Below are 9,961 nucleotides of genomic sequence, written 5' to 3'. Positions count from 1 at the left end.
ACCCACTCAGAGGGGGGTACTGTAAGAAATGCAGAATCGAGTGCACGGGAGGTGATTTCCAGAGTTGAGAACTAAAATGTATTGGCTTCACGCTCCGTATGAGAGGATCAACTTGACCTGGTGTCATTTTCTCAGTGCAAAAATCCCCCTTCGATGCTGGGGAGTGGGCTCCACAGACAGGCCCCAGGGACAAGGCGAGCTGTGCTGCTCAGAGAGCAGAGCCCCCGTGGGCGCCCGGCACCGCAGGGTCCCGGTGAAGGGCCAGGCACTTGGTGGAAAACGTCTGCCCACCGGTCCCTGGCTTTGTAAACAATGTGTTTAAAAGTTACGGTGGTTCAGGAGCACAAGACAGTACCAAGAAAAGCCATCCACAAGTCTCAACTCTTAAAAAAAATCATTTTATTGATCCTTTACCATACAAAATTTATTCAAATTACATCCATTTGAAGTGGTAAGATCACAGCTAGAGAACAGGTCGCCCTGTAACAAATCTATTTACAAAATCCATCATAAAAGCTTTTTTTGTTGCTGTTGTTTGGTTTTTTTCTTTTTTTACATTATTATATTACATACTTTCTTTTTTAAACTAGGGTACAACACAAAGCTAAACTGATTAGTAGGTTGCCTACTCCCAATCTTGGGAGAAATACTTCCTTTTTTTACAAAATCGCGTACCCCATAGGAAGAAGCCCCCTCACTCACCCTGACGCGTGCCACCTGACCGGCTCCGCGGGGCCCCTTCCTGCCGCGGCGCTGCCCACTCGGCCCGCCAGGCACGCAGAGGTCTTCCCTCCTCTTTCCTGAAAGCTAAAGCCTTAAATACTGCGGTTCTATTTACAGATCTACACGGACGACAGAAACGAAAACGAGAACCACAACGAAAAACGCAAAAAAGGTCAACACTCTTAAAAAATTACAAACCAGCTAGAAAATATTCTGGCAGTGTTTACAAATTAATTGCTATTTTTTTTTGTACAAAATTGCTAAATAATGAAAAAGGTGAGTCGACTACATGTCCACTTAAATAAAGCGATCGCTATGCACAGGTCTGTACATATGAACACACGCCTAACACTGTTTGACAGCTCATGTGTCGCCCGCTGTACACTCTAGTTTCTAAGGCTCACGCAGTCATAATCCGCACTCGCAACTCTTAGCCATTTCGTGTGTGAGCTTTAGTAGCAGCAACTCAATGGTACCAGGAAACCTGCATACTCAGTACTTAAAAGGAACACAAACACTGTAGTACCCACCCACTTTGTGTGCCAGATACTAGGTGAAAAGAAAGGGGTTAATGCAAACAGAAAGACAGCATGGACGTCTCATGAACGTACACCAGGCAAGCCCCATAACTGGGAAAAATCTTATGCACGAAGGAACTTTTAAGACTTATTAGTATTCCTTTCATTTTTTTTTTAAACAATAAATACGGCATTACATTACGAAGAGGTTCAACGAGAAAGTCAACAAAACACACAACAACCCAGCCGGGGGAGCTCAGTCTTTAGACTTTGGGGAAAAAGATCAGCTCTGTGCAGCTGGCGAAGAGAATCACACAAAGCCGGAGGCAGAGGCAGCTAACCGGAGGACACAGACACAGGAAATGGGGAACGCTTGGCATCAAGGGTTTCCCGCACAGGAAAATCCCCACAGTGCATTTCCAGTAGGCACTTAACACAGAGTCCCCGCCCTCCCCCACCCCATGCTGCGTCTCGGACCACACGGCTGTTCCGTACCAAGTCCAGTGTGTGTGAGGGAGGCCGGGGATGGAGGCTGAGGAGGAGAGAGGAGAGTCTGCACCTTGGTTTTTCTTCCCAAGCACACACCACGCATACCCACACACAGAGCTTAAAGTGCTGGTGTCGCCTGTCTCGACCCCACCACCACTTTGCATATTGGGGAAATCTACCTAGAGTAAACTGGCCGGGGTTCTTGTGGTTTTGGAAAAGGTTTTCCTAAGGGACATTTTCGATTCGGTTGGACGCGTCGAGTGCCCACCGTGTGCCCACGGGCGGGCCGGGCACACGGCGTCTCCACTCAGCTGTTGGCTTGGAGGTTTATTTCTCAAGACCCCTCATTTCCGCAGCCCTTGCGTCCAAGGATGGATTTGAGGTACTGTGCCACACTCCCAGGACAGGGCGGCCACGGCCACCTGTCCCCAGGAAGGCCATCTGGGACGTACATGGCCAGAAGGATGTGCAGTGACAGGAGGCCTGTGGCTGGGACACCGTTCCTGAGGAGTCGAGGGGGCGCCCTGGCCTCCAGCGCCGGGTTCCCCACCCTCCCACTCCCCTTCATCCAGCTCACTCCTTCATGGGGAAGGGGCGCGGGTCGGGCCAGGACCATCCACCCGACAGCGGGGCCCCGTCTCACCAGCTGAGGGAAGCGCCCTGCAGAAGGCCGTTCCCGGGATGCCTCCCCCCCCCCCAGGCCTCTCCATCTGACCCCACCCTGAGAAGTGGTCTCCCTGAGTGTGGCATAAGAGCCCTTTCCCCGGGCACAGGGGCCCGGGAAGCCCAAGGACGGAGGGGTCCATGCCTGCTGCTCCCTGGGACTGCTTCGTCGTCTGACCTGCTGTCCTGCCCCACAGCCTCGAGTGTCAGCGTGCCCTGGGCTCCCCTCCCGGGAAAGGAAGCCAGATGGGACATTGCTTCCTGCAGAGGCTGGTGGACCTCAGGTCACACAGGCTCACGAGGTTCTCTCCCTCTGCTAAAGAAATACGAATTTGCAAAAAATGCTTCAAAGTAAACAATTAAACTGAACGGTGATGGGAGCCACAGGAATGCTTCAGTGGCGGCTAAAAAATATCGAAAGTCTAGAACAATCCACAAAGAACACCTAAGTAGGCATCTGCTACAAATCAACTGGAAACTCACAATACGCTGGGGACGGGGCTGGGAGTGGTGTGTGGAGGCAGGAAAACCCACAGCAGCTTCGAGCGCCAGAGCTCCAAGAGCTTCTGTGTCTGCATCAAGTACTCTGAGAACAGGTTCTTCATCCGAGAGGCTGCGGAGGATCTCGCGACCTCCTGGTGGGACACACAGTCCATAGCTTAAACTGAATTATGACAGTAATTTAAATATTCCTAAGAAGAGCTGAAGAAATCCATTTCATACTTTTGCATAACTTCAAGTTTGCATCGGCTGCAGTTCCATTCCAGATTAGCAGACCCCAAAGACATGCATTCTGCAGAGAAGGCACGGCTTGAAATGCTGTTAAGGAAGATTGCTGTTTCCCAGCGGGCCAGGTGGCCAGACCCCATTCTACAGCCCATCCGTCAGGCACAGCAAGCCAATCGGGGGGGTGGGGGGTGGGGGCAGAGGGACAGGGAGAGGAAGAGGAAGAGGACAGGTGAGAGACACCTGATTGCACATTTTCTCACTTGTTGACTCGTCCAGGAGATTTTGGAGCCTGGGACAAGGCAGGGCTTTCCCAAGGGAGCCTGCAACTGTGCGCTTAGACAATTAAGAAAAAAATTCATTAAAATGTCAGCTTTGTTCCGAAGTTTGTAGTTTACTTCATGGTACTCTCTTAGAGGAACAAGGTGGGAAGGGTCAACACTGCATGACAGACGCTCTGGTTCCATGATAAAAAAATATCCGTTTATCAGGAGAGTTCACACAAAGCAGGATCAACTACACATGAAGTCTTCCACCAGCGGGAGCTTTTCCAAATCGTAAGCGTCGAAGAGATCGCTGATGCCTTCTTCCTCGCCCAAGCTCAGCAGGTAGTCCTCCTGGAGCAGGGGGGGCAGCAAGTTCACAAAGGGCCCTTCCAGGTTGGAAGGGATTTGGTCCTCAGTCTGCTGTAAGAGGTTGGCGGGGGAGGCCAGGGGAGAGAGGTTTGCCATAGAAACCGAGCAATCGCTATGTCCTGAGTTGTTTGAAGCCAAGTCTGAAAGGGAAACAATGGGTGTAAACAAAGAGTTAGGAGAAAAATCAAATTCATTTTTCTGGAAGAATGAGTAGGTCACCGTGGCTCTGCTCCCCAGGACGGCTTTCTGGTACAGATCACCTTTTATGCTAACAGGCATGGAAGAGTGTGTCCTAGCCTAACTCATCCTTTCAAACACCCACCGTCAGAAAACAAGAACCCAGCGGCTTCAAAGACTGGAGGCTAACGAGTTCAAAGACTTCCCTCCAGTACCTACTCATTGTTTTGAGAAAAACAAAACACACAGAGTTAAAAGTCGGCTCCCTGGTAGGAATTCACTAATTTTAACTTCTTTTTTGAACGACCAGCTTATTAGAGATATTGCCTAGAATAAGACACATTCATTTGGAATCTCCATGGTGAAAAGGGTGGTCTTTTGCTTTACCAGCTCGGGTGCTGTGTATTTGCTCAGTATTAAATCAGACCAATTCACTGAAATCACTCCTATTTCTGCTGCTATATTAGGAGATGGTAGGGTAGAAAATGCAAAAAGCTTTGTCCTAGCCCCAGGGGGGGAAGGAGAAGTTAGGTTTATTTTCCCCCTATATCCTGTCCCCACCACGGGAGGGAGATAAGACAAAAACAGCCAAGCCTCTTCTGTCCTGCACAGGGTTCAAAGGTGCATGGCCAGGTGCAGCTGATGCCCTCCGAGAGTGGCACGACCTCGGTCCTCACTTCAGCGGCTCCCAAAGCACTGCTGATGGCAGAAGCCTGAGGGACTCTGGTAGCAGAGGAGGAGCCATGTGCCCAAGATCATCATTCTAAACTGTAAACAGCCTGACTCCAACTACTCCCTCCGTAACAGGAGAAGTTCCGACACTCTCAACATCGTTTCCGAAAGACAAAAGGGGTCTTTACCTTTGGAAGTGGGTTTAGGGATATTCCCATTGTGGTCTTGGTTGTTTGCTTTCATTGGACTGTGGGTCTCAGTCTCTTCTGGACACAAGTAAACCTCAATGGGTCCTTGGGTACTTGCCAAATGTATTTGTAGGCTCTGGGAACAGAAGTGGGAGAAGTTCAACCCAGAAGCTCTTTAGAAATGAAGACCTCAGCCATTTTCATCTACCAGTGGACTGTGAGGGTGACATTCATTGTTCCTTTTGGGTCTTCAATGGTGGTCTAACTCCGGGGACAACTGCCAACCGCTAGAGCAGGGCCAGCGGGCTACAGCCTGAGGGCCGAATCCCAACCCCTGACTGGCCATGCAAATAAAATTTTTACTGGAACTGAATCAAGATGGTTCTAGTCGTTTGTGGCTGTTTTCATGTTACAGCGGCAGAGTTCAGGAGCCAACAGCCGGCACAGAGGGTGCACGGCTCACAGATCCACAGCCAGGCACCATCTGGCACTTAGACCACAGTCTCTTTCTATCTTCTATGCAATCTCTGTCTTATAGTTTAGGTCTATATTATCAAAGAATATCCAAAAGCAATCACAAAAATATACTCCCACTTTCTTCAATCTTTCCATTTCCCCAAAGCCATTTTTAAGTTCTTTAAACACTATGAGTGATTTTTTAAAAAAAATCTTAAAATGTGCTAGGTTACGGAGATACTTGAAAACACGGGTATCTCTGTTCATGGTGGGGGCCCACGCACAGGGGAATCGATGTAGAATTTCCCGAGTGGTTCTAACTGATCAGAACCAGCAGAGAGTCAACTGTGAACAAGAAAGCAGGAAGGGACAAGGCACCTGACAGCTCTAGTTGAATGTCCCGCTAGGTTGAAAATAGACTTTTTGGATATTGAACAAACAGTGAACTGTTAAAATGTTTTTAAATTTAGGGTTAAGCAAAATAAACTGTCAAGTGCTCAGCCGGGGCAGACGCCGACCAGAATCCCTGGTTCTTGAGCACCAGGCCCCGCAGAGGCCCCTCTGCAGAGGCACACAGTTGCCGGCTCCTTACCTCTATTGAATCAGGCACTTCAAGTCTTGTTTCTGGAGGGGCTTTCACAACTATAACAGTTTGGTCTTTAAGGCCACTAATTTTTCGAATATCTTGATATGTAACATAAGCTAACGTAGTGAGCGTTAAGGAAATCTTCGTCTAATTGCCTCGAACACAGCCATCATGAAATATGACAAACAGACACATGGAAAAAATTCAAACCACTGTGTGACTCAGAAGAATACATATGCCCCTCCTTGCGAATCTTCAACATATGGGGTTCCTCCAGTGAGTCTTTATTGGTTGATGTTGTAGACAACAAAAGACATGTATACTTTACCCTGCCCATTTCTCAAAAAAGTCTATGGCTATTTCAAGTATTACAATAAACACAGAAACAGAAGAGTTAAATCATCAAATAAAAAATCAAAACTCATTTAGGTCAGGGATTTCAAAGCCAGGTCCCTTTGGCCAAGGGTATTCCATGAACTCTAATAATAAAAGTATTCTGTCACTCAAATTGAATGATGGCTGATCCCAAATTGCAGGAAAAATTTAAGGTCTACCAATCATGATTTTTTTGGAGCTCCAATCACTTCTTATGCTATTAGTAAGTGCCAGCAGCCACCAAGTGAATGAATAAGTAGCAAACGTCTCAGTGTCAGAACTCCGAACGCTGCTCAGGCAGACGGCTTGTTTTCTTAAGTGCACCTGGGCTGGTTGTGATTATATATCACCTACAGATAAGTGTCATTATTTCTGTTAGAAAAATTATCCTTTGTGTGATATTATGAACTCTGCAGATTTCAGTGTTCATAAGGAGGGAGCAGCTCCCGGGTGCTCACAACCTGAATGAATCGGAGCAACACTGACGGAGGAACATTTCACTACTCCTGGGAGAAACTTCTGAGTATTGCACAATTCTTTTTAAGTGTCCTGCAAGCCCAGCCTCAAGAGACATGGTGACAAAATACAGCACTTACTTTTACCTGCACTGTCAGAGAACAGGCTGCATGGCTTTCTGTGCAAGGGACAGGGAGGAACATAATTAATGTACAGTGTATTTAGCCGATTTCTTCTTATATAAACCCACAAAATATGGGTAGGATAAAACAGCAAAGTCAAGTCAAGCATTTCTGCAGGCGACACAGCTAATAGGGTCTGTGATCCAGCCTGTGTCGGGGCCTCAGGGAGCCTAGGTAAGTGGTGTCCCTGAGAACTGGAGCTTCGCATACACTGAAGGAAGTACTCGTCCATGTCCCGGGAAGAAGCACAGCCACATGAAATCTGCACTCGCACGTGGGGACAACTATCACGGACCCTCCTCTTCAACTCTCAGCCATTCGGACCACAGGAGGGTCAGCGTGAGCTCGATGGTGACTGCCCTTCCAAGAGTCTGGGCGATGGGTCGTCACTGTCCCACCAAGGAAGCCAAATGGGGCCTTTGTAGAAGACCAGAGCGTTCTGGTCCTTTCTGAGAGCCCAGGGAAGCCAACCACCAGGCTCCCACGCTACAGCCCGCTGTCAGAAAGCAAGGTGACGAGGACTTATTAAAATGAAAATTCATCTACAGTTACTCAACATGATGCAGGAAGAAAACTTTCAACACATTTGTGAACAAGCTGCTCCAAATTGGGAAATGAATGGCAAACTGAAATAAATTGTGCAAACACATTTTCTAATCTTCCAAACTTGAAAGTGCTTCCTTTGTGGCTCCCTCCCGAATCTGCTTCTCGGGTGAGCCGTCCCCTGCAAGGACGCTTTTATGTTCTGCAATAAAGGCCCCAGAGAAGGCGAACACAGGTGACAGTGGCACCGGCCACATGCTCCAGAAAGCTGCCAATCAGGTGCAGCCACAGAGCACTGCCCAGCGGGCGCCCCACTGAACAAGGAGGGGAACTCACTGCTGGTCTCTCCCTAAACCCACTCGGCACCCTGGGGCTTCAAGCCGTCACCCCTCTTCTCCAGCTCACAAATGATCAGCCAGCAAGGTCAATCCTCTGGTCAACAGGAAATGAACAGTTGCAAGTTAAAAAAAAAAAAAAAAAAAAAAACAAAAAACAAAAAACAAAACTGCTGGAATTGAAAAATAAATGTCCCCAGATCCTCTAAAACAGGGTCTGCTAGAAATGAGACCCGAGGTGAATATGGGCAGGACACATTTTATTTTCTAACAAAGATAAACGTGGAGTCATCAGAAGATTGAACCTAAAGTTAGGGATGAGGTAACATATGAATTGTTTTTATCTGATCACTGAGAATATTGGCAAATCTTGTCGACATAATGAAGTGAACTCCCTCTTATTTTGTTTGTGGTAAGATGATGAAGAACAAGTTTTCCTTTGACAGTCAAAAAAAGTGTCAGTAAGTTGAAAATAAGAATTGGCTTTTCATACTTTTATTTCTGAGGACTAATGTTTGAAGAGGAACAGGCAAGTTGAGATTTCTCAGGTCTTGGGGTGCTTGTGAAATCAGTTCTTGGAATCAGCATAATGCACTTTCAGGGTTAGAGTACAATTTTTCTATTCTCTTCCAAACCCTTCCACTATAGCCCAAGTGGAGAGATGCACCAAACTCTAATTGCTACAGTGTCTGATGGAAAGAAAATAGAATGTGAGAACCCCAACAGTGACAGCTAACACCCACCAAAAATCTGGGAAGCCAAAGATGAATCTGCTGAGTGTTGTCATTAATATTAATACTGACACTTTACGTATCTTTTAATAGTGTGGCATTACGCTATGAGCGTATCCATATGTTCCAACCACACATGAATATAATGCTTTGAAAAACAGTTCCCTCTTGGCTATCAAAATAGATAATGACAGGATCCAGTCGGATGACTATCTTACCATAAACACTGACTTTGGAGGAAAAGCTAAGAGAGTTTGCACACACAAGGGTGTACAAACACACGCATACACACCCATTTGCACAAAACCACAGTAAAATCTACCTTAGGCATAAGTCAGACTGTGAACTCTGGAAATAGTCCAGAAGGCACAGCCCCAGTGAACCGGCGGCACAAAGGATATCTTTGATTCTCTGAATCCTCGGTTAACAGTTTGAGGTCCAGGGTGCAGCTTTGGATCAGTTCATCTAATTTCTTCTCTTCCTGACTGAGCTCGGTCACTTCTTTGGACAGGCCTTGACACTGGGCCAGCATGCCCCCGTCCTCAGACAGACTGCAGCCCCTAAAACCCAAACACAGACTCTTTGTGGCTACTCAGGAGAGAGGGGACAGGGAGAGCTGATCCTTCGGGTCAATGTCCCCTCTTACCACAGGAGATCACGGTGCTCGTTAACCGATTGTTAAAGTGAGAACCTTAGGTATGGTTTCCATAAACACAGCCCTGCGCTCCTCATACCATAGAAACTAGGTGAAGAGGCAGAAATTCAGAGGGCAAAAAGAGTGCAGCCACCTCGCTCCCGACTGTCCCCACCCGCCACAGGCCTCCTGGGAGAGAACGGGGGAAAAAGCATAAAAAGACAGATAGTAAGATGGAATGGTTCGAAATTCAAAAAGACGTCATCCATAAGCACAGAAGACCCAGGTAATTTCCGGGGGTCTTACACCAGCAGCTAAAAAGAAGGTAAGGGAAAGAGATGTGCTAAGTATCTGTAGGAACAAAGGCCAGCACTCAACAGGTTTCTCTAAAGCACAGGTCAAAATGGGTCACCAGACCATCCGATTCCAAAAAGCGCCAGAAGGTTATCTATTCATCTTATAATGCTTGAAATCTATTTTTTCGAAGCCACCCTAAAACAGATTTATTCCTGCTGATGTGCTGTGACAGTTCAAAGCTGTACTTACAAAACTCTGGCTCTTTAGAGGCTCTGCCCAGGATCACGGATGACGGGCGTGTGGGCGAAATGGGGACAAGGGACACCATTCTTCTTTAGAGAAGAGACTGGGACAGGTGTGTCTCGCTTAACTGACACAGAATGGGAGTCAGCCCACCAGAACCGGGGACACACACTCCGTGACGGTGTGGTTGTACAGCCCTCATCTCCAAATCCTCTTAGAGACGGGCTAGACACGTGTGAACTCTATCTGATCACACACGCGAGAGGCACACCTCAGTGCCACGGAGGAACGGTGTTCCATTAACAACTGCCTCCTGGACCTCGGGTCCCTCA

General features: G+C 47.6%; 1 protein-coding gene across 1 annotated transcript in view; it reads right to left on the bottom strand.

The window, feature by feature from the left end:
- Positions 1-381: 381 nt before the first annotated feature.
- E2f3 (E2F transcription factor 3) overlaps positions 382-9,961 on the bottom strand; it is a 70,332-nt gene continuing 60,752 nt past the window's right edge. Inside the window, exons 4-7 of the mRNA XM_026402189.2 lie at positions 8,857-9,015; positions 5,840-5,954; positions 4,792-4,927; positions 382-3,894 (exon numbers count right to left, since the gene is read on the bottom strand). Of these exons, the coding sequence (XP_026257974.2) occupies positions 3,632-3,894; positions 4,792-4,927; positions 5,840-5,954; positions 8,857-9,015 (673 nt within the window). The 3' untranslated portion in view covers positions 382-3,631. The remainder of the gene's footprint in view (positions 3,895-4,791; positions 4,928-5,839; positions 5,955-8,856; positions 9,016-9,961) is intronic.

This window comes from Urocitellus parryii, chromosome 8 (assembly GCF_045843805.1).
Source record: "Urocitellus parryii isolate mUroPar1 chromosome 8, mUroPar1.hap1, whole genome shotgun sequence".
Taxonomy (NCBI): Eukaryota; Metazoa; Chordata; class Mammalia; order Rodentia; family Sciuridae; genus Urocitellus; species Urocitellus parryii.
The sequence above is the reverse complement of the archived record's forward strand: the minus strand, read 5'-3'. Positions and strand labels throughout refer to the sequence as shown.